Here is a 24,391-nt window from a genome sequence, read left to right as displayed (position 1 = left end):
CACGCTGTGGCAGCATCCCACATACAAAAAATAGAGGAAAACCGGCACAGATGTTAGCTCAGGGCCAATCTTCCTCACCAAAAAAAAACCTTGCAGGAAGTTTAGACAGGCTTGGTATCCTTAAGGCTCCTAGGATTGCATGCAACTTGAAAACACTGATTGGCTTGGGTAAAAACAACTTATTAGGACAGTTAACAGGCTTGCTCTGGCATGCTGGCATTAAGGGCATCTGGTACCCAATTACTTGAGTCCCAGGAGTGTCTACCTTGGGTCAGTTAACAACTGCACAAAGGAAGTGCAGTCAGGCCCAGCTTATGCACACTGTATGGCATCAGAATAATTATGTGTTTCTCCCAATTACTACTACTCTCAAATCTATACCTATCAAAGTAACACTTTTTAAAAAACTTAACACACTTGAAGTTTCATTAGCCAGTCATTCAAACATTTTTTAGAATGTCACCTAGTAGGGTTAAGTCAATACAACTTAAAATCTTCTAAGTAATAAAACAAGTTTTGGGGGTAAGTCAGTTTATTGATGTGTTGCAGCCCACCACCCAGACACACTTAAGCGCAGAGGACTTAATTCTGAATCCTTTCCAGAAATGAAGCAGGAATAAAAACCACCATGACAATACAAAACCATTGTAAACTTTAGGTATTTTCCCTTCAGTATTTCAATAAACTTGCTTCCTTCTGGCATGTATTTCATTTTAAGTGAACATGATTTACAGTTAGTCTTTACTTTATTATTATTACAGCCATTATAAAAGCCATAAACATGTTTCCAGAGAAAGCGCCTTCTGAAACTGTTAGAGTACTCTCTCATAAAATAGGAGGTACGCTTGTGAGTTTAGTACTTTAGTTGTAGGCACAGCTTGCACATGTGTATCACTGATGTGAAACCACTGCCCTTTGGTTGATTGCATTTCAAAATCTGTTGAGAAAATGTAAAATTGAATATAAATGGAAAGATCAAGTTGATTATTTTTTGCTTTTGCCATAATCTGCTGAATACTAGAATTTTCCAGACTTCTTACCTTGTGGAATATCACCATGGAGAACAAGATTAGAGAGAGGACTATTTGCAGTTCGTGCCTTGGCGTAGGCAGTATAATGTCCTGACCTCATGGTACCACTGTGTTCAACGACTCCATATAAGGAATACAGTACCTTTGTATTTTCTTCAGCAACATTCTTTAAAAATGAATGGAATTCAAAAGTTAGTTCTAGTCTCACACAGATGCCGTTGGCAAGATAATTTTAAACTATGAAAGGGTCTCTAACCCTTACTTTTGGAATGCAGAAATCATTCATGAAGCTGAACTTTACTACTATTTTCTCCCTACCTTTTCAAAGCCCGAGTAGTGTCACACTTGTGTTTTTATTAGAAAGTTGCCATTGTTGTTTTTCTGCTGGAAGAACATAAACCAGAGGCCACTTGCTATAATCAATTTCCTGGCCCAGATACTTAAATAACCAAACTGAACTCGCCAGAGTCCTTGGGAGTCTTGGGATCAGATAATTCCAAAATACCTCCACAACTCTATCATTCTAGTTCCTGCCCAGAATGTAAGCCTTTAGCAGCAAGAGGACAGCATTGAGCTCTTGCCAAAAACCACCCCTCACATTTTCAAATGCCCCCTAGGGATTTGGTGAGAAGCACACTGAACCTCTCTCGTGCTCACTTTCCCCACCCAGAGCAGAGGCTGCTTATTCTTTGAAGACCCCATATCCCATTGGGCTGGCAACACGGACATGTTTCTCCCAGCTGGGGACAACTTTCAGACAACTACTCCATTTATGTTCTCTTCTAAAAAGTCCTCCTGAACAGGCATCACTGTCTTTCAATATTACTGTCATCTCTTTAATCTACAGCCCCCTATTCACTGAAGAACTTTACACTTCACCCCAAATCCAGTCGGCTTCGTCAGGGATTTCAGTGTCCATCAATAAGCCCGACAGGAGCCAACTACAACCAGGACTGTATTCTGGAACTGGTCATCACTCAGAACTGTATGACTTCAGAAAGCTTACTAATTTTCTAGTCTCAGTCCACATTTCTTCCATTCTTCAAACTTTCATCTCACCTATACTCTTCAACCTAACAGGATCCTCCAATCCTCATTCTCTCCCGGCCTATGAAGCCTCTTTTAGCCTAATCCTACAGAAAGTCTGTATCTTCGCTACTCAAAATGTGGTAATGGAACAGCAGCATCAGCATTACTTTAGAGCTTATTAGAAATGCAGAATCTTAGACCCCACCCCAGACCTACTGATTCCCAGATGATTCATAGCACATTAAAGTTTGAGAACTTAGACCACATGTATCACTCTCAAAAGTAATCTCTCAACACCCACCACTAATCTTGCCACCACATCCAATTCCTCACAAAACCCTACTCTGAATGCTACAACCTACCTTCCCCAACCCCACACCCAGACACCTACTACTGCCAGGGAACAAAATTACAGAACAGTGTGCAGACTGGTAAATTAATGATTTTCTACCTCATCAGGGTCCTCAATATGACCATATAACCTTATAACTCGTTCTTAGCTGCCACTTCCATGGATGTCCTTCACAGGAACCGGCCCACCCTTTCACTACTCTTTTAGCCTCTCCTTATCTCCCAACCCTTTATTCTCCATAGTTGACCTCATCTCCCACTTCAGGAAAACTGAGACACAACCTACCCAAGTACAAGTTGCCCATTCTCAGGAAGATGCAGTATCCTCTCTCTCTTGTTCAGAGACAATACTCCCAACTTTGTGTCCTCATCCTAGTTCTTCCGGCTTCCTTCAGAGTCTTGCTCAATCAGTTCTCTCTCTCTTTTCTCTATCTTCAACTTCTAGCTTTTTCTCTTGGCCTACAAACCTATTTAAGTCTCCAAGACTTTAAAAAAAGTTCTTCATTGATCCACCAATTCTCAGCAAAGGTTCTAACATATCTACATGCTTTACCTCCAATATTCTCATTTATTTCTCAACCCATTGATGTTACCCACACTTTTTGAAAAATTTGCCATGACCTCTATGCTGTCTAATCCATAAATACTTTCTAGTTTTTTTCTCTGATATTCTGACCCTGAAGCCACTTAGTCCTTTCCTTGAAACTTGAACACAGGGCAATGGCATTTTAAGCAAAATACGGATTCCTGATGATGTTGTATTCAAAACTAATCCAACCAAAGGTTTCTGTTTACCAGCAAAAATGGCCCTGCCCTATGGTGATAACATAAAAATAATTACAATTCACTCTACCCACCAGCTCTGAAATACCCTTCTTGGAGAATTTTTAATTGGGAAGGGAGGAACGGAGAATTTCCATCACTTTAAATTTGGCACAGAAAGACTTTATTAATATGTTTATACTTAAATATCTGAAATCTGAGTATATACAGAACAACAGTATAGCTTTTCTAATTCCCCAAATTCTTCCTCGACATGGAGATTCGGTGAGACCCTTGGTGGTGTCCTCCTCTTCTACCTACGCCTCTTAGACCCACATGCTCGCCAGAGTTGTCATTACCATCTCTTTTCTTTCTCTCTCCATGCTCTACACAGGGGATCCTATCCTCTCATGGTTTTAACTACCACCTATGTACTGATTTCCAAATCTTTATCTCAAGCCCTAACCTCTCTGCCCTGGGCCTCAGCCCCATGAATATCTCAAAAATATCTGAAACTCAAAGTATCTAAAACTGAACTCATTATCCTTTCTCTACCTCCCAATCTTCTCTTCTTCCTGTATTTCCTACTCAGTTTAGGGCATTTCACCTGCCCCATCTGCCTAGTTCTCAACCAGGCCCTGGGAATCAAGAATCAACTCCTCTTTCTGCACCACCTTCAGCCTCCATTTAAAGGCCACTGCCTCATTGTCTAGAGTCAATTGATGGTAAGCCTGGTTAATTTTACAACCTGGAATATTCCTTCAATCTCCCCCTCTCCTGCCCTAGTTTATGCCCTCATCATCTATTGACTGATCTAACTCAACAGCATCCAAACTAGTTTTTCGGTCTCTAGTCTTTGCCTCTTAAAAATCCAGCCTCCCTGCTTCAGCAAGTAACCTATGTAATACACAGACCTGGCTGTCACCCCATTGCTTTAAACTCCTCAGTGGCTCCCCACTGCATCCCTAACAAAGCCCAGGTTCCTCACCATGATAATCCTCCGAAGTCTCATCCCTATCTCACTTCTCTGGCTCCATCTCCCAGCGTTCCCTAGACCTTGTACTGTAAGTTCTAGAACTGCCTATACTGCCAGTCTCCAGCATCCACCCTGCCATTTCAGGCTGCTGTGCCTTTGCTCCTGCTGTTCCCACTGCCTGGAAAAGTTGTTTTTTCCTGACTCTTCATACTAACTCTTACTCCTTCTTTAAGTACTAGTTGAGGCATGGTCTACCTTCACAGAACTTCCTTCACCCACCAACGAGCTGGGTTAAGTGCATACCACCCCAGCTCTGTGTATACCAATTTTAACACCAAACCATATTAAATTGGGATATGCATGAATGTATCTGCTCACCTTTAGTTTTGTGCCCTCACTCCCAAGACAATGTCTGCCACAATAATGAGGGTTCAAAAAAATGGTGAATTGAAATAACAACCAAACGTTCAAAGTGATTCATCACAGATCTTAAAATTATAAAGGTGCGAAGATCAAAGACCCACTCTACTCAGTAATTCGTATCAACTTCACACTTATGTGAGTTGCTGCTGGAGTATTTGGTAAGCTATGATTTCCCTGAAAGCGTTTCTCCAAAAGGACTACTTTCACCTACCTTACATTTAAGGGTACAAAAAGGAGCCAGATCTAAGATTTCCGGAAATTTTATGTGTTTGTTAACTTTGCGTAGGTTAAAACCAGCCTAAAAATGAGAGAGAACAGATTGAGTTCTTTTCCTGGAAAAGCTGTACACATTGTCAACTGCAGCCCCACTCCAAAGCCAGAAAGAACACCAACATCCAGCCCTAGTTTAGTCTTCCTAAGAAACTCTATTTTTCCTGACCACTGATTCTTAGTTTGTTTTTGCTAAGTGCACACCATACACACACACTCCCAAAACATTAAGAAAGCTGCTCCCATGAGAAAATTCTCAAGGTTTCTGGTTTAGCCATCCAGAAAAACCAGATTAGCCCAGAGGTTTTGAGTGTTTCAAACTCAGCCACAGTAGAATACTTTCCTGGGAAGCACACAGTCCCAGCCTCACTCTCTAACCAAGCTTAGTGAATTGTTCAGAGACCCACCTCATTAACCAAGCCCATACCAACCATAGGAGGGAAGACGTTCTGAAGGTACTCTGGCAATTTGGAACTGAATTTGAAACTAGTGCTGCTTACAGCAAGTCTTCCAGAAAAGATGGGGGTCACCAAAACGATGAAATTCCAAGGTACCAATGTCTTTTTATCAAGGATCAGTAAAAATAAAATACCACACTCAAAACAGGAAAACATCATGAAATTTCCTAAGTGTGAGATATAGCTAGTAAACTGGTTTTTTTTAACCTGAAATTAAGGTTAGAGTAAGATGCTATATTACTAAAAAGAGCAACATGAGCTCTAGTACAACTGAGGAAGGACTGTGCCCAAATTTCTCCTCCACCTTGACATGTATCTTCATCAAACCTTTTGTCTTACCCATATACATTCTTTTACTTTCCTACTTCTTTGAAGTTAGAATTAAGAAATAAGAGAAAACCAAAGAAACACAGCACCACGTTGAGACAATACAAATAAAGCAGATGTTACATATTTAAAAGAAATTTTGGGTAACAAACAAGGGTACCTGCTGAAATCTCTTTAAATGAAGAGTGAGAACAGGAGGAGCAAGAGAAATTAGCATCTGTTTTTTGGCATTGGTGTAAACATGTTTCCTTTCACCTAAAGAAAGAAAGAAATTTTAGCAGTATGAAAATCATTTTAGACCTCTAAAGCATTCAGATTTGCTATAAAACTCATTTTAAACACCTTAAGCAAGAATCAGTAAACTTTCTGAAAGGGACCAGATAATAAATATTTTAGGCTTTGTAGACCAAGAAGCAAAATCAAGGATATTTTGTCATTATTTACATATTAAGGAAAATCTTCCACAAATTTTTACTGATGGAATTCAAAATATAATAATAATGATTGAATACGATTACAGTGTACTGAAAAGAAGAATGGAATTATTTTTGGAGAGTTAACATTTTGGTTAACTAGGGTTCAAAGTTAGCATTCTCCACCATAAAATCATTTTCAAATGTTAAGCTATAAAAAACATTCTTAGCTCAGAGACCATACAAAAACAGGTAGCAGGTCAAATTTGGCCTGTGAACCACAGTTTGCCCACACCTGCTCTAAAAGCAAACAGAATTGCTGTAAGATTAACACAATCTACCTTCTGTATCAACATGTAAATAAATAAAAAGCTAGACTTCTAAAATGTTTCAACAGGGGCCGGCCCCATGGCCGAGTGGTTAAGTTCATGTGCTCTGCTTCAGCGGCCCAGGGTTTCACCGGTTCAAATCCTGGGCGCCGGGCATGGCACTGCTCATCAAGCCATGCTGAGGTGGTGTCCCACATGCCACAACTAGAAGGACCCACAACTGAAAATACACAACTATGTACTGGGGGCTTTGGGAGAAAAAGGAAAAATAAAATCTTTAAAATGTTTCAACAATTCTAGTAAGAATCCTTCAGAATCCATGATCGCTCCCTATCCCACTTTTACTCAGACTCAAAAACAAAGGGAGGAGGGGAATTATCAATATCCTCCTGTTCCATATTGGAGGTAGACTGTAAGAAAGCACCATCCTTCCAGTACTCCCAGGACTTTGCACTGGGCATGTCACTTTAGCACAGTGATGAATTAAAGTGTGACTTCCTTGGTGCAGAGATGAGGGCCATCGCAAATGCTGACAGGAAACTGAAAGAAACAGCCACTATCTGTAAGGATCCTGTTGTGATAATATCCCAGGGGAACGGTTTACCCACAGGGAGAGGTGTCGGAGAGCAAACCGTCCCATTTTAACTGCTGCTGGAGTACTAGCCATTCCGATAAAGTTCTGCTTATCCAACCTTCTACCAACATATTTACACAGAAGACGGAACTTAGTGATGCCACCCAAATCCTGAGACAATTGAAAGAGGAGTCCTCTACCTATGCAGTACAAAATGTGCCCTGGAACACGAACTTTACTTTCCGTGAGAGAATCTAAATACCTTTTATATTTGCCTTTGGTCCATTATACTGTCTCCGGGTACATACTTCACAAAGTAGTTTATTTGCATCTCGAAGTTTCTCATTTCGGGTGAACTGATATAAACAATGTTGGATGGAACACTCATCAGTATTAAAAGTCTCCCTGTTTGCAAGAGTACAGAAAGCAGTTTCTGGGTCTTCATTTACGACCTCATACACCTTGGTCCCAGGAGTATGACTGTCATCCAGAATCTCTATATTTATTTCATCAGGCTGGAGAGCAGCATTCAAGCTAAGGTCTTTGAAACTACTGGAAATGTCCACTTCTCCATCGCTCCCTTCCTTCAGGTGGGCACCATTTAAATCCCTACTACATTCAGCGGGAGAAGATGCCAAAACCCCCAGATCATTATCCATGTTGGTATTTTTCATATCTACTTCCTCTGTGGATTTTTGATTGTCAGTTACAATTTCTATCATTTTTTCTTGGCCATTCAAATCTTTCTGATTAACGTAAGAGTCTTTATGTACAACCTCCTCTTGTGAGATATGGTTGGTATTCATATCCACTTCTTCCTGAGGTGACATTTCAACTTCACATTCATTATCTTCAGGATGGTCAACGGTACAGATGTCATTTAAATGAAGAACTTTCCCTTGAATTTTTTGTTGCCTTCGTTGGTTCTGGGTAAAAAGTACAAAATGTGTTTGTTTGTTTGTTTATAGAAAGAGAGAAGGAGGGAGAAAAAGAGAAAGAGCACATCAGGTTTTCTTACTTATCAATCAAAAATAAGCAAGTTAATAAGGACAAGTTTACTCCCAGACTTCTGATTCTAAATGTTCCTTTACTCTCTGGGATCAAATAAATTATGAAGAAAAGTTCTTTAATTGAAAGCAGGAATAAACAATCACCAATCATCAAAAACTGTCACACTGGAGGAAATAAAAATGTGCAAGCCATGGTCTCTGTCCTAAGAGAAGTGACTAAGAGAAGCCAAGTAGCCAAGTATTAAACCACGTGGTGAGCCTGCCTACACACACAACAGGAAGGGATGTATCCATGTGAGTTACAACTACTGGGTCAAAGTTTCACTGAGAAGATAAAAAACAGACTGAAAACTCAAGAATGCACCAGAACATGACTGCTTTGGGCAGAGGGACAGAGGAAAACATTCCATGACACAAATGGCCCAAAGTTAGGGAGGAAGCAAGAAAGCCAGTGTACAGAGGACAATAAAGGACTTCCTCCCTAAAGTCACCTTCTTTGCCATTTGCAGCCTATTTCCAAGTAGAGGGGCAAAAAGGCATCTCATCGAGACTCCTGTGACTGGACTGCCTCAAGACTCAAGGGATTAGCACTTTTGGTTGTAACTAAAAGGACAGTCCCTGTGAGGCTAACTTATAATACCAGAAGGCTGAAGGGCACAGAGGACAAATGACACAAATATTTTCTGATGTACCTCAGCTAAAAATAGAGTTATATATGAAAGAAAAATGGGGAAAGAGTATAAACGAATACTTCAAAGGAAGCACAAATGGCTCTTAAATATATAACTATGCTTAACTTCACTTATATTAAAATAAACGGAAAATAAAACTGCATTGAAATAATATTTTCCATCCATCAGACTAGCAGAAATCCAGAAGTTTGATAACACACCGCTGTCAAGGGTCAGGAGAAACAAGAAGCTTCATGTTCGTGGTGGGACTATACTGGTACAACCTTTGTGGAAGGCCGTTAGATAATATTTATCAAAACTACAATGTACCCTACAATTGACACAAGTACAGGGTTACTCACTATAGCACGGGCCATTACAGCAAGACTACAAACAACCTAAATCAAAAGAGAATTGGTTAAATGAACTATGATACATCTATGAAATGGAATACTATACAGCTGTTAAAACAATGAATCTTTGTGTCCTGAAATGGAAAGATCTCTAAGAATCTAATTAAGAAGATACAAACAAAAAAAAAACCAAGGTCCAGAACAGTGTGTATAATTTTTAAAGGGAAGGAAAAACAAGACTACCTATTTGTATTTGATCATATTTTCCAAAAAGACATGAAAGACACTAATGAAAGTGGTTATCCATGTCATAAAAGGAGAGAGGTGAGGGGGACTTCTATTGCATACCTTTATATATTTTAAAATTTTTGAATGTCAATGTATTAACAACTCAAAAAGTCATTAAAAATGAATTAAAATTTTTTTTAAAAGTTGTCAAAAGTACTGCACATTAAAAAAAGAAAAGCACAATCTTCTCTTCACATATACTTCCCTGCAGAGAATACTAAATGAGCTACTTCTATAATTGCCAAATGGAAGTGCTATATTTAAAATAACAGACATGTCTACCAACATCATTCAGACTTCAAACTGAAGACAGTCATGCGTCGCTTAACGGGGACACGTGCTGAGAAGTGCGTCGATTTTGATGTACAAACATCACAGGGTGAACTTACACAAACCTAGATAGCCTACTACACACCTAGGCTGCATGGTACTACTCTTGTGGGACCACTGTCGCATACACGGTCCATCGTTGACCAAAACGTCATTATGCAGCTGTAGTCTGAAATGCGAAATTAGAAAAGTGTAGTTTTCTTCCTAATTACCCACCTTGGCTTGCTTTTTGGCTTGCTTCTTTGCTTTTTTCTGCAAGTGCTTACTTGTTCCTGAAGGAATATCATTTCTCTCTTTCATGTAACTGTCGTTATCTTTTTCTTCTTCACTGTCTTTATCTTCATCCTCCATTGTCTTTTTCAGATTTTTATCATTTATACTTTTCTTAGCACTCTAAAAATGTGGAGAGAATATGGGCCAAAAACAAAATTTTACAACTACTGCTTGTGAAGAGATTTCATGTCACCTAAATTTTTCTACTCCTATTTTCCACAATGTTTGAAAATATATCCAGGACAAAATTCATTCATCTCAAATACTAGAAAGCAATCTTCAAATACCGAGAAAACAAGCAAACAAAACAGTAAAAAAGGTAACTTCACATGCAAGTATAATAGAAAGGAATCCAATGACTTTTATTAGACGCAGGTGGGATCACAATGTAATTAGGTCCATTTCCAAACGCACTTTCTATTTATAAGTAATTGATATCCCACTACAGGTGTTCCTTTTTATTCTTTTTTCTTTGCATGTAAATGATAGTTTCAGAGAAAGAGAAAATAAGTTTTATAAGACTTTAATCACTAAATAACAGTGATTAAAGGAACCTCTAATTCATATTAACTTGAAAAATGATTTATGCAATATTCATAACACATTCTCTTTTTGCCTACTACTACTTGATAGGAACTAAATTAATATGGCTAAAAACTGAGATACTGTCTATTAATATTTATGAACTTAAGACTGTAAGAGATTTGTGGTTAGTCTTAAATAATGAGAATAAATAGTAACTTCTAATAAGAAGAAAATACTTCCTTACATGTAAACTAATCAAGTTAATTATCTATAAAGAGTTCTAGGAGCCAGCCTCATGGCTGAGTGGTTAAGTCTGTATTGCTCCACTTTGGCAGCCCAGGGTTCGCCGGTTTGGATCCTGGGCGCAGATCTATGCACCGCTCATCAAGCCATACTGTGGCAGCAGCCTACGTAGAAGAGCTAGAACGACCTACAACTAGGATATACAGCCTATGTAGTGGGGCTTCAGGCAGGGAAAAAAAAAGAGGAAGATTGGCAACAAATGTTAGCTCAGGGCCCACCCTCCTCACCAAAAAAAAAGAATAATTCTAGATACACCATCCTTCTTTAAAAGAAAAGTTTTTACCCCATTTCTTATTCAGATCTTTAAAATTCTTCTATCTCAAATAGATAAAGAAAAATTTTTCCATGAGCTAGTAATGTACAAACTTGGAAAAGGTGATAAAGTTTCCCTCGTAAAATCTAACACAGGAAAAAATATTCTACTTAAAGGAAATAAACTCAATCGTCTTACCTGATCATCTAAAACTGGTAGAGACAGATCAAGGAAAGATTCATGAACCAAGGAGACCTTAACCAACCAAAAAAAAGAAAATGTAAAAGGAAGGCAAAGATTCACGTTAAACACTGTACAGTAACATTACGGGGGGACAACTAACGTTTAAAATAAAGGCTTAAGAAATTGAAATAAAAAATTACACAGCGTTGAGGACTATGGGTTAAGGGAAATAAATTAAAATGTTAAACTAACTTCTTCCAGATATAAGGAGTCCTCATAGTTCCAGCAAAGAACTATGCATATTTGGGCAGTTCAACAGACTATCTTATGAAACTAGACATTTCTGTTTTTGAAAGAAACAACTGAAAAACTGTACTCTGCTAATATTAATGAATAAATCCAGTCCATACTACATCTACTTACAGTTCTGCATTCATCACACATGATTGTACTAGTTAGTTCGCCACCAAAGATGCGGTCCACAAAACTTGGTACTGATTTTTTCTTTTCATAATCTATAAGGGGGAAAATGTTTACCAATTACCTTTATACAATTACTTGAATAAGTCAAAACTACTTACCTATCGAACCCTAAAATTTTATTTTTAATTTTCCATCCCATAGACTTGTTTTTCTCTATTCATAATTACTATAGTTTTATTTTTATGCTATAGTCAGCAGCATATACTCCACTTTTGAGCATAACACAATCACAGAATCACACTCGTGAAAAAGAATAAAAAACTTCTTATCCAAGATCCCAAGATCTAGTCAGTGGAAAATAAACTGTGCAAGCCAGTGAGACTTTCTGTACATCAATGTCTCCAGTAGTAAAATGAGGAGACTGGGCTAGGCAGGATGATATTCTAGTCACTTCCAGCTCTAACATTCCAACATTTGGCAGCACACTTGGGAGAGAATGCATGTAACTTGCTTTGTGAACTCTAAGACTGAACTCCATTTAAAAACCAAAACAATAAACAAAAAAAATCCTAGGAAAATGTTTCAGACAAAATCCTCCTTTTATTTTTCCTATGTTCCCAGAAATAATCTTGATAACTTTAGTATAAAGTGAAATAATTTTACTACCTGGTCACCCAATTTTGTAAATACATGAAATTCATAAGTCTTATTCAAATGATAGGTGCTCATTTACATAAACACATTTTATGACAGATAGTGCCAGCAGACACAATCCTCTCTGTTACTGGCCAGGCCCAATACCAAGGAGGCAAAGAGTTGCTATGTGCTTATTCTAAACTGTGTTTTACAACACAGTAGCCACTAGTCACTTGCAGCCATTTAAATTAATTAAATTAAATAAAAATAAAAATTTAGCTCTTCAGTTGCACCAGCCACATTTCAAGGGCTCAAGAGCCACACGTGGCTAGCAGCTGCTGTATCGGATAGTGTAGATATAGAAGAGTTCCACCATCACAAAAAGTTCTCTTGGAGAGATCTGCCCTAAATCTTTAAATGACACACAGCAATAAGAAGGAAGGTGGCTCCATAACTGATAAACCAGCAACTAACTTACACAGACAAGTTTAATCGACTTATCATTGCTAATCAGAAGGCTGAGCTTTTGAAAAGTAAAAATGTGATATGTTAATTCTATCTTTATTAATTTCCCTATAATATTGCACAAAATGAATATGCCAAAAGTTAAATTTTTCTGAATATCTGTCTTTGAAGTATTGAATAATTTTTTAAAATCAATGGTGATAAAGAGAAATTTTATGTTAAAAACTGTGGATTCAAAATACACGTGGCCAGCAATCTTCTCCTAAGGTACAGAGAAATTGGACTACAGTGTTTTAGTTCAAAAAGTCAGACATTACCTTTAACTTTATTTTTTAGTTCTTCATCCAATTTTTCAGTAGAACTACCAAATGCTTTAAGAATTCCTTTACTCACTCTCTAAAAGTAATAAAATGGATATATATACTATTAAACTTTAAATTTTATAGTTACTTTCCTTAGAAAATATGTAATCAAGTCAAGAAAGTGATCAAGAATTAGCTCCCCAAACTTACTAAATAAAAATTAATATTTATAAAATTACATTTTCAAAGTTAATTCAAGGAGCTAAAAAGAATTATACGTTTAAAACAATCACTAACCCCTGAATAAAGACACTGTCTTATCATTTCAAGATTTTAACCTATTTAAACCAAAGCTTTTCAGAACATGCCCACCCCTCCTTTGAGAGCCCAGTGAAATACCATGTCCTAGAAGCAGAATGGTTAAACGAGACAGGGACAGACTCCAGTGCTCAAAGCCCAGCCCCATCATTAGTGGGTGACCTTGAACCAGGTACTGAACTTCTCTGCACTCTAGCTTCAGAACGTATGGAGTGAGAAAATGATAACAGCGTCTACCACAAAGAATGGTTGTCAGGACTAAGTAAGCAATTTACATAAAATACTGAGAGTAGTGCTCAACATGAAGTAAGAAAATAAATATTAGTTGTTATCACTCTATTATTACTATTATTAATTATATTTATATCCACAGATTCATTACTTTACATCCTGGCAATTAATGAAAATTTTAAAATGCAACAAATGTTCCCTGACTCTTACGAAACGAAAATACTTCCAAAATTGAAAAAGCTGTGTTAAACCACAGTCAGAATAAGAGTAAGGGTGCCCTGCAACTGGGAATCGTTTTAGGAGAAACATTTTCCCATACTTCGTAGCTCTCCTGGTATAGGCAGGTACAATAGAACCCTTAAAGGACAATTACATTGTAAACATCAGGCAAAAGAGAGCATCATGAAAAGGAGAAACATTCCTAATTCTCTTCATTCATTCTAATGATTAAAACATACTGGTTGAAAAGGCTGATGCAGAAAAAGATTTTAAGTACAATGGCTCAATAACTAGTGTTCGTTGCTTCAACAACCCTTAAGACATCAAATGACAGACAAGTGAATGAAGATGGGATTATAAACTACGCTGGTCAAAATTTGCTAACTTGATGTTCTTCCGCTCTCATTCCATCCAATAAATATCGAAGCAGCTCCTGGCTGTCTTGCTGCTGATAGCCTTTAAATCGCACTGCTCTACAGAATAAAAAGGAAAAAAAAAGAAAAGCAACAATGAGTCTACTAAAATATGAAACTATTTTTACAAAATCTTAGGATCAGATCCCAAATCTTAGAGTGTTCTAGTTTCTCAAAATTTCTGTTTAGTCCAATAACACCCTTGGCAGATTTAATTTTCACATAAAGCAAATGTTTTCTAATCCAAGTGAAATAAACCATGCTTGAATAAATGTACGAGGTTGATTCTAAAGCTACTAATTTTTTCGTGTCATTTCTCAGCATCTTACTGATGCACAGAAAGTACAATCAAAGCAGATACTCACTTTTTACAGACCTGAGAAAAGAGTTCTCTAGGTGTCACGATTCCCTTTTTGGTCTCTTGCATCTCATTAAGAAACTGGCTCATGGCTAAAGTAAGAGGGCCTGGAGGCTCAAGGTTTATTTCTAAGGGTTCCTGAATATGGGAATAAAAATCACTTTCTTCAGTCAAATGTTGAATCATTTATTTTACCACAATGTAACTAGTTACCCTACATTGCCAATGTTCCTAATAGAACTGCCTCATTTAAAACTTCAAAATGTACATCAAAAGATAAAGCTTCTGGTCATAGACTGTTTTATGAAGAATTCAGTTCTACTGTTTTAGTTTTAGATTATCAGAAACTTACTACATAAGAACTGAAAAAACCAAAGCAAAATGTAAATAAAAATGGATATGGTAAAATTCATTTGGCTACACAACTTTTAAGTCACCATAAAGATGCTAAAAATAACAATGCACGCCTAGGGCTTCACAAATATCAACAACATTCCCAAGAGGGAAACCAAACACTAAGGCACAGCAGAACCTGGCAGACACAGCAAATAAATGTAAAGGCCCCTGATAACTTCTATTAGCCCAAGAACCTTGAATAGGTTGGCAGCCTACACAAAACAAACAGGAAAGGTGAAAATCAGCATCAGTTCTTTAAAATAATTTAGAATGGGGACATTCACAAATTACTGATTATAAAAAAAAATTTTTAAGTACATACTGTTAGTGCCAAATCAGGTGGCTCAATTTTTACAATTGTTCCAGACATTTTTACTTCTTTTAGTAGTTCTCTCAGCACAGGTGTCTGTGACAAATTCTGGAATGCAGGATGGAAAAGAAAAGGAAAATTATTTAAAAGCATATCAATTTATTCAAATATTTCTGAAGTATCTGTTCTATCAAAACAGAAAATCACTATCAACACTGCAGTCTTTATTCATCTATCTTGGGAAACAAAAAGTAATGGCATGCTCTTCTGCCCACTCTATTTGGTTCGTAAATACTTCACCTCAGAAGGGCACTCTCTCACCACCCAATATGAAGGGGTGAGCCTACCACCACCACGTTCTCTCACCACCACGTGCCACCCCTTGCAACTAGCTATCTGTTTCTGTCTTAGGTTATCCTGTGCTTCCCGAACCCAACGGCAAGTTCCATGAGGGCAGGAGCCACGTTTGTGTGGAACCCTACTGCACCCCAGTGCCTTGCACACTGTTTTACTATCATGCAAAGTAAACATTTCCTTGAGTTTTCTCTGAAAATATAGAAATAAATTACTTGGGAAAAAACTCAATACTGTAAGTAATAAATATGCAAAAACATCCTACAATATGAGGAAAACACTAGATTTTTTCTAAAGGGAGAAGAAATTAACACTGGCACCTGCATAACCGCATTGAAGAAACATGTATTTCCCAAATTACTGAGTCCTTTCACAGTTATTTGGGAAGGAGAATTCGTGGAAGGATTTTCTTTAGCCATGTTTTCCTTTTTTTCTCTCTCTTGTTCATTTTTACTCTCCTTTTCTAATTTTTTATTTTCAAGTTCAATATTACCATTATCTTTTGCTGTTTAAAAAACAAAAGGAAGAAGAAAACAAGATTTAGCAAATGTGTAATAAAGCCATACAAAACGCAATTATACTTGGGAGGGAATTCTAGAATTTGTGAATTTTCCTTTATATCATTGTGTGTCACCTGTTTGACTTTAAATCTTTCCTAATAAATATAAGTAAATTACCACTGAGAGAGAAAAAACAATAAACAAAAAATGTTCAGAACTGACGTAAGCATTAGTTTGACAAATGAAACCAAACAGCCTATGCTTCGGGATAAATTCCTTTTGTACAGCACAAAAGTTTCCACAAATGAAACTAGAGTAGAAAGCAATCAAGTAAACAATGTGGACATGAAATAAATTTTTAGATGAATTCCGTGAGTCACGAACCAATCCTGAAGTTAGGAATAAGCAATTCTGGGGGCCAGCCCGGTGGCGCAGCAGTTAAGTGCACACGTTCCGCTTCTTGGCGGCCCGCGGTTCGGCGGTTTAGAACCCCGGGTGCGCACACGGCACCGCTTGGCACGCCATGCTGTGGTAGGCATCCCACATATCAAGTAGAGGAAGATGGTTATGGATGTTAGCTCAGGGCCAGTCTTCCCCAGCAAAAAGAGGAGGATTGGCAGTAGTTAGCTCAGCGCTAATCTTCCTTAAAAAGAAAAAAAAAAACAAACAATTCTGACTCTGCCAAAGATACTTCTGTGACGTAAAAATCTAAACCAGCTTAAAGCAGATGATGTATGCCAATCCAATTAGTTTATTTATGCAAGGAAAAAACCTGAGATGTATCTTCGCTTTTGAAGGCATTACAAGTACTTTACCTTCATATCATCCAAACCATGTAACAAAGTAAATTCAGCAAAGGTAGGGCTGTCTATCTTAAGTGCCTCTGCCAGGGGATGGCGGCAGAGCATTACTGCCCATTACTCAGTCCAGAATCTTCATCAATCTGACTAGACTATTTCTCAGATTCTCATCTAATTCTAACACCTTAAAATTATCTATATTTTCACTCTTTTACATTCTTAACCAAAAACAGTTTCTTAGTTTGAAATCAACCATAACTGACGTTATTTGCCTATATGTAATGCTAGGTAGTACAGTAAATCTAAGTATCAGCAGATGTATAAATCAACTTTACAGTATATATTAAGAAACAAATGATTTTACCTGATTTTGGAGTTGTAATACCAGCTTGTTTTCTAACATAATCAACCACCTGACCCAATCGGTTTGAAGTGCAATACTGGACCTCATCATCACATAGGTAACACCTGTGTCCCGAAAATCAGAGAAGAAAAGTGACAAACTGACAACCAAAAAAGGGGACAAATTATAATCCCTGGAGCCCAAAGTGTGTAACTGTCAAGTTATTCTACTAGAAAAACTGAAAATAAAATGTTTATGTTTTCTTGAAGAAGACTATTCATATTAACTCTGGTTTATTATTAATAAGTTTAGCCCAAATTATGGCTACATATAAATACTGTGAAAAAACTCCAAACATTTTACTGAAATGGCTATTTACAACATTAATGTCAAAAGCTTTTTCTACCCATTCTTCAAAATACAGACCTCTATCATCAAAACTAACAAATTATACAACTGACGGATGACGTTCAATCAACACTGCTGTGTACATGGTTTTTAAAGATACGAAAATCTGTTTTAATGATGTTAAAATACAGGAAATACACATACCAGCCTGACATTTATTTTCATGCAAATTCACTGCCAAAATTTTACTATATTCTCAGTTTATCTGGGATTTCTTCTTAGTGTCCTATTTTTAAACTAAAAACAACCTACCATATGCTTTACAATATCACAAGCAAGAAGAACAAAGGGTGAAGAATCCTAAGTCACCTAAATGCTACCAATTTTGTGTTTGTACAACACGAGGCAAACGCTTTTCAGAACATCACATTCTCTAGCCTTCTGAAAGTGATGGTATTTAAACAAATATTACAAAAATTTTAACTTTCTTGCTCCTTAAACATTTCAAACACCTGTACTCTCCAATATTTCAAATAATTTTGTCAATGGGCACAGGAGTTGAAACTCACCATACACTCCAGTTGTCCAAACTAAGAACCAGACAATGAGGTTCAGATCTTGGCGTCAGATAGTGCTTCAAGGCGTGCTGCTCCTGAGAATTTCGGCCGCAGCCCTAGAAAATCAGAATTATAAACCTCAAAGCCACAAACACTCACCAAAAGAGGAAAGAATTCGCAATCTATACTGAACAAGGAAGTGGGTGAGAAATTCTGCCATTCCTGTAATTTTAAAAATAAAATGTCGCACTCTAGAGAGTGATTTTGTTAAAACTTAAATATGAATAGGCAACTGAGGACATCTAAGGGAGAAGCTATTTAGCAAACCATGTGGTAAAAGTATTCTTCATCTCCAACTTGCCCTGTCCAGTCCCAACTAAACCACGCTAATGCAGTCATTCCCTATGTCTAGTCTGCTTAGTCTAGGTCTAGTTAGTCCTTAAGAGCTGCCTAAATATTTCCCTAACTTCAACCTCTTTTTTCACATACGTATCTGTTTTCAGTTTAACGTTCCTAAAACAAAGCTCTATTCTATACACTCAATTCAAAAATTATGAATTGCTCTCCAACTCCTAATCAACAAACCCAATACCATGTGACCCCGATCTACCTTTCCAGGGTTAACTCCCATCTTCTCCTATTCACAGTCCATCCACCGGCTAAAAACACACTCAGTGCTTTCACAGCAACACAGTTTCGTTCATGTTATTCCATTTGTCTTGGAATCCTTTACCTTTACTGCCACTGACCAAATTCCACCCACTTGAGGATCTTACTCAAAGGCTACCTCCTGTCAGGAGCCTATGCTCATCCTCCCAGATAAGAAACTGTATTCTTCTTGTAAATACACTCCTACAAAACAGTGTGTAAATTCCTGATGGCATTCCTTATTTTCTACCGTATCTTAAAGTTGTTAACGTCTATATCCTTTCTCCCCTGGACTATAAATACTGAAGGCATGAAAAAGAGAATTAATCTATTACCAAAAAAACCTAGCAAATGGAAGGTCAATGAGCATTAACTGAACAAGTAAATGGGAGATTTTCACCTACAAGATGTGCAGGCTTATTCATAAAAGAACATGACCAAACTTTCTGGCTCCAGCTGGGTAAATCACTGCTAAGAAATACATCCTCACTGTGTATCTATCTGAACCAGGCCACCAACTCCCTTGGACTACAGTCCATGTTCCTGTTTCTACTGTAGCTAAAAATATTGTTTGGAGGGGAAATGCTTATCAGTGGCTTCTAATCCTTTAACTATTATATCATACACTATTGATTTAATTTATCCCACTCAACATTTAATTCTAAAATAAGTGAATTAAAATTTGATATCAATTTTGAAAATTATAACACTATTTGAGATCATTTGAAATGTACGGCTGAGTTGTCTCAAGACAACAATTGAGAATCACCTGCTAACAGCGCAACAGACATCCATAGCAGGACGAAAGTTAACAGCTAATACTGTCACTGTCTCACCCTTAGGAATTAAAAAAGTAGCAAAATAAATAAAATTTGTAACAGAAAATGTATTCTGGAAAATTTGAAGTAGCAAAATACATTCATGCTCATCATATGTTTTTAAGAGGTTCAATGAAAACCTTTCAAATACAAATAAACAATAAATGTCCTTTGCAGGCATACAAATTTTTTTAAATTGTCTGAACATAATGAGATATCACTATTCACCTATCAGAATGGTTAAAATAAAAAACTGTGACAATACTAAATGCTGGCAAGGATGCAGAGACAGTGGGTCACTCATATATTGCTGGTAGGAATGTAAAATGGTACAGCCACTCTGGAAAACAGTTTGGCAGTTTCTTAAAAACTAAACATTCAATTATCATATGACCTAGCAATTTCACTCTTGGACATTTTACCGAGAGACATACACAAAAACTTGCACACAAATGTTTACAGCAGCTTTATTCATAATTGCCAAAAAATGGGATCAGCCCAGATGTCCTCCAACAGGTGGATAGTTAAACTGTGGTACATCTATACCAAGAAGTACTACTCAGCAACAAAAAAGAACAAACTAGTGATACAGACAACTTGGATGAATTATGCTAAGTGAAAAAGCCAATCCCAAAATGTTACATACTGCATGATTCCAGTTACATAACATTTTTGAAATGACACATTTTTCAAAGAAAGAAGAGATTAGTGGTTCTATACAGGGCCTGGGGTAGGGATGACAGCAGGGAAGTGGGTATGATTTAAAAAGGGCAACATAAGAGAGCCATGCGATGTTGGAACTATTCAGTATCTTGACTGTGGCAGTGGATACACAAATCTACACAGGTGACAAAACTGTATAGAACTTAATACACACATATGCACATACACAACACACATACACACACAGAAATGAAGTACAACTGGGGAGATCTGATTCAGACTGATGGATTATATCAATGTTAATATCCTGGTTGTGATATTATACTATAGTTTTATAAAATGTTACCACTGGGGGAAACTGGGCAAAGTGTACAGAGACATCTCTGTATTATTTCTTATACTGCATGCGAATCTATAATTACCTCAAAAAAATTTCAATTTAAAAGAAAATGAAAAAAAAATAGCTGTGTCTCATTTTGAAGCTTCATGACAGGACTGCCTAGTTAACTCGCCACCACTGAGGGTGATTAGGAGGCCCTGACCTTTAGAACCATGGCAATACCTGTGAGCTGTTCTGCCACCCAAATACCATCCAACCCCCAAGACCAAGGTACTCATTCCCCCAGCCGCCAGGAATGTGGTCAGCTGAGCGCTCACAGTTCAGTCTGTCTGTCCACGCCCGGGAATTATCCTCAGTGAAGGGAGCTGTCTTGCCCAAGGTTAGTCCCCCTCCCCAGGGGCAGCCCACATCCAATGAGCGGTCTACGCACCAGTCAAAGGCCTGGCCCCTCGCCTCAATTCAGGACATCTCTGAGGGCCAGAGGTCACTGTGGGATCAGCTAAGGCCCTGTAGCACTGCCTCTTGTTCAGCTTCTCTCTCCACCTAGTCCTGCTTCCCTCACTGTTTTCCTGGTGTGAGACTCTCCTCAGCAAACCCCGCAGACACAAATCTCAGTCTCAGAATCTGTTCTCCAGGGAACGTGATCTAGGCCAGCCGACATCCTACTCACCCATACTGTGCTTTGAGGTAATACCCTCTAAAACAAGTTCAAACCGTTTTATAAAATCCCACATTCATCCAAATCTTAGCATACCTGATGGCCACATTTAAGACACAGCCAAACTGAAGGGTTTTCTTCCGTTTCTTCTTCAGATTTATCTTTTACTTTATTGTCTGTCTTACAATCTTGACAAATATTCCATTCCACGTTCACTAAAGCCTTTTTCAAATTACCTTGTTCCAATCCTTTTCTAATGTGTCTGCACATAGGTTCTATTAAAACAAATAAAGGAATACAGAGGTAAAATACAGCTTTCCTTAGTTAATCTCAAAATTACCTTTGATTTGAACTTCAAATATGAATTTACTCTATAAACAAATTGTTAAATAATCTGATAGTTGAATATTATGAGATTATGTGATAAAGAGATTTTATAAAAATTTTGAAATTTTGCTTTTTTGAAGCTACCACCCTAAATTCACCTCAATTTAAATTAAGGCTGTTTATAATATTTATAATTCTCTTTATTTTAATAGGTTTGTAGAGAAGTTCCTTCATCCAGTCAACAACAGAGCGGTCACAGGCCTGGCACTATGGTAGATACCAGGGAACCAAAACCTGACTCATTCACAGCTCTTCTCTTGGAGTAGCTCACATTCTGGCAGGAGAGGCAATTAAATAAATACATAACAATTTCTAAAACTTGCTATAGCAGCACCAGAAGAGAAGGCTAAAGTCAACAAAAGTTTCCCAGGGGAGGCAACGTCTGTAAAGACTTAGAAGATATTAACACTGATAAAAATTTCTGATCCTGATTAAGCACTTACTATGAGCCTGACACTGTGCTAAATGTTTTGCATACATTAGTTCATTCAGTCCTTACAACCACCCTGGCAGGAAGACACTACTATCCCCAGTGACATGAGTAAACTAAAATTTAGTGCCTAAGGTCACACAACTTCTTAGTGGCTATGCCAGAATTTGGACTCAAGTCTTTTTGACTTTGAAGCTCACACTTAAACTTTGCCCTCAGGGAGGAAAGAACAATCTGAAAGGGTCACATCCCATGAACAAAGAAATGGAGGTATAAAACGTAAAAGTGCATGCTATCTGCTCAGAACGGCAGTCACATGTGTATAAACGGGCAGCCGGACCCGAGAGAACACGCTGTTGGGAGCAGATCAGTAAACGGCTTTGCAAGCCACTCTAGATGTCAACTGTTGCAGGGTCCCTGGAGGTTTAGAAACTACTCCAGTGGCACAACTAGCTTTATGTCCAACGAATTTGCACCAAGAGAATACAAATGTAACTGAGATCATGTGAAAAATCACCAAATCCCAGTAAGCAAAGAAACATAAACTAACAAAGGAAGATACCCTTTTTCAACTAGCAAAATAGCAAAAATTTTTACAAATGATACTAACCAGTGTTGAGAAAGGTTCGGGGAAATGGGCACTTTATTATGCTTCTAGGGGGCTGTAAATTAGTAAAACATTTCTGAAGGGCAATTTGGCAATAGAACCAAAAGAGCCCTGAAATACCGTTTAATTTATACCATTTAATTTAATAATATACCATTTAATTCAGTGATTCTAATTCTAGGATCTGTACTAAGAAGATAAGCGGACGGGCACAGAGATTTAGCTACAAAAATGTTTACTATCTCTCCATTCCTAACACTGAAAAGCTAAAGACTATCTAAATAAATTATGATCCATGGTCGTCTATGTCAATGAAATATCATGCCATTAAAAATGCTGAAAAGACTTAAATGACATGTAGCTCTAAACACTAAGTTAAAACGCAAATTACATAATAATAATGTACACCTTAAGCCCACTTTTACATAGTAAAATGTGTGTCCATTTAGGGATATAAACATTACTTTAAAGATTCAATTGGTGAAATATACCTAAAGATTCAGAAGAATCATCAGTTGGAACAGTTTTTCCCTTTGTCCGTTTCTTTCCCATGTTGGCACTTTATGGATTACTTACGAAGACAAAATAACAATCTATAAAACAAGATAAAGTTAGCTTGACAAAAAAAAAAGTATGTTTTATATTTCTCTAGTAGATAGTAATATAACTAAGCCACATCTATTTTGCATGTCTATCACACTTCATAATTTACAAAGACCATTCACATATATCATCTAGTTTTCAATAAGAACCCTGAAGTAGCGACGATAGTATTACCCTTGTTTTCCATAGCTTAGGAAACTGATTCTTAGTAAGGTTAAGAGGTTTTCAATAAAAGTAAAGGTCAGGAGAGAACCTACATCTTCTTACGCAGTTTTGGAAAAGTCTCAGCACTTCACACTATTAGGAATTCAACTTCTCACTACATAAGTGTGGAATAGTGGTTGTCCTTTGAAACTTAAGATAATTTCCTTTCCTTCTAAGCTATCTTTCTTAGGTCTGCAGTCTATGCAAATTAAATTGATAATTTCTCTAAGAAAAACTAAAAATAATTCTGAAAACAACCTCCTAAAGGGAGTTAGAAAATTTACAAAGTAATTTCAAAGCCAGATATAAAATGTGATACACTGTTCTGCATTTTCCACACTAGGATCTCCGATGGATATCACCTAACTGAGAATTGATTACAACTGCACTCTCAGCTATTTACATTATTACAGTATTGCCACAATCAGTTTGGAAGACTATGACAAATCTAGCTGCACACCACATCTTCACCTCTTTAGTCAACAATTCAAAACTAGAAAACATGAAAAGTGCTGAAAGCAATAGAGGTCTACTTAACTCTAAATATAGTGATTTTGAAAAACTATATTCAAAACTTGTTTTTTACATACATTAGAATAACTTAGTGTCAAAATCACTTCAACAACCATAAAAGTGATTTTACCTGGTATGCTTATTAAAATTCTGATTACATACTCAGAAAGTAGGACCTGGGACGTTCATGTTGAAAACACTTTCCAATTAATTCTGCTACTTGGCTGTCATCCTGCCCTGCCTTAGAGCCCTAGAAGTATTCCTCTTTTAGCTCTTAATGGGTTCATGTAATTAAAGGTAATTCAGAAAGGTTTGTCTGAAAAATGAGTGCTACATCAAGTAATCGTTAACCTTTCCAAAGATTATTTAAAATGTAACAAGCTCCCATGTTTACAAAATAAATGAATTAACAAAT

The 24,391-nt window shown here is 37.3% G+C and overlaps 1 protein-coding gene across 8 annotated transcripts in view; it reads right to left on the bottom strand.

Annotated features, from left to right (window-relative positions):
* Positions 1 to 514: 514 nt before the first annotated feature.
* The window catches only part of USP16 (ubiquitin specific peptidase 16), a 28,016-nt gene continuing 4,139 nt past the window's right edge, over positions 515 to 24,391 (bottom strand). For all 8 annotated transcript variants that reach the window (XM_008527059.2, XM_008527060.2, XM_008527057.2 and 5 more), the window contains 17 exons: positions 23,148 to 23,249; positions 21,329 to 21,507; positions 18,118 to 18,221; positions 17,222 to 17,325; positions 15,878 to 16,062; positions 15,216 to 15,311; positions 14,505 to 14,635; positions 14,112 to 14,199; positions 12,974 to 13,052; positions 11,556 to 11,647; positions 11,148 to 11,204; positions 9,812 to 9,988; positions 7,206 to 7,869; positions 5,788 to 5,882; positions 4,784 to 4,870; positions 1,041 to 1,197; positions 515 to 937 (listed from right to left, as the gene is read on the bottom strand). In XM_008527059.2, the coding sequence (XP_008525281.2) occupies positions 813 to 937; positions 1,041 to 1,197; positions 4,784 to 4,870; positions 5,788 to 5,882; positions 7,206 to 7,869; positions 9,812 to 9,988; positions 11,148 to 11,204; positions 11,556 to 11,647; positions 12,974 to 13,052; positions 14,112 to 14,199; positions 14,505 to 14,635; positions 15,216 to 15,311; positions 15,878 to 16,062; positions 17,222 to 17,325; positions 18,118 to 18,221; positions 21,329 to 21,507; positions 23,148 to 23,208 (2,481 nt within the window). In that variant the 5' untranslated portion in view covers positions 23,209 to 23,249 and the 3' untranslated portion in view covers positions 515 to 812. The remainder of the gene's footprint in view (positions 938 to 1,040; positions 1,198 to 4,783; positions 4,871 to 5,787; positions 5,883 to 7,205; positions 7,870 to 9,811; positions 9,989 to 11,147; positions 11,205 to 11,555; positions 11,648 to 12,973; positions 13,053 to 14,111; positions 14,200 to 14,504; positions 14,636 to 15,215; positions 15,312 to 15,877; positions 16,063 to 17,221; positions 17,326 to 18,117; positions 18,222 to 21,328; positions 21,508 to 23,147; positions 23,250 to 24,391) is intronic.

This window comes from Equus przewalskii, chromosome 27 (assembly GCF_037783145.1).
Source record: "Equus przewalskii isolate Varuska chromosome 27, EquPr2, whole genome shotgun sequence".
Classification (NCBI taxonomy): Eukaryota; Metazoa; Chordata; class Mammalia; order Perissodactyla; family Equidae; genus Equus; species Equus przewalskii.
Note: the sequence above shows the minus strand (reverse complement) of the source record. Positions and strands in the feature narration are given on the sequence as shown.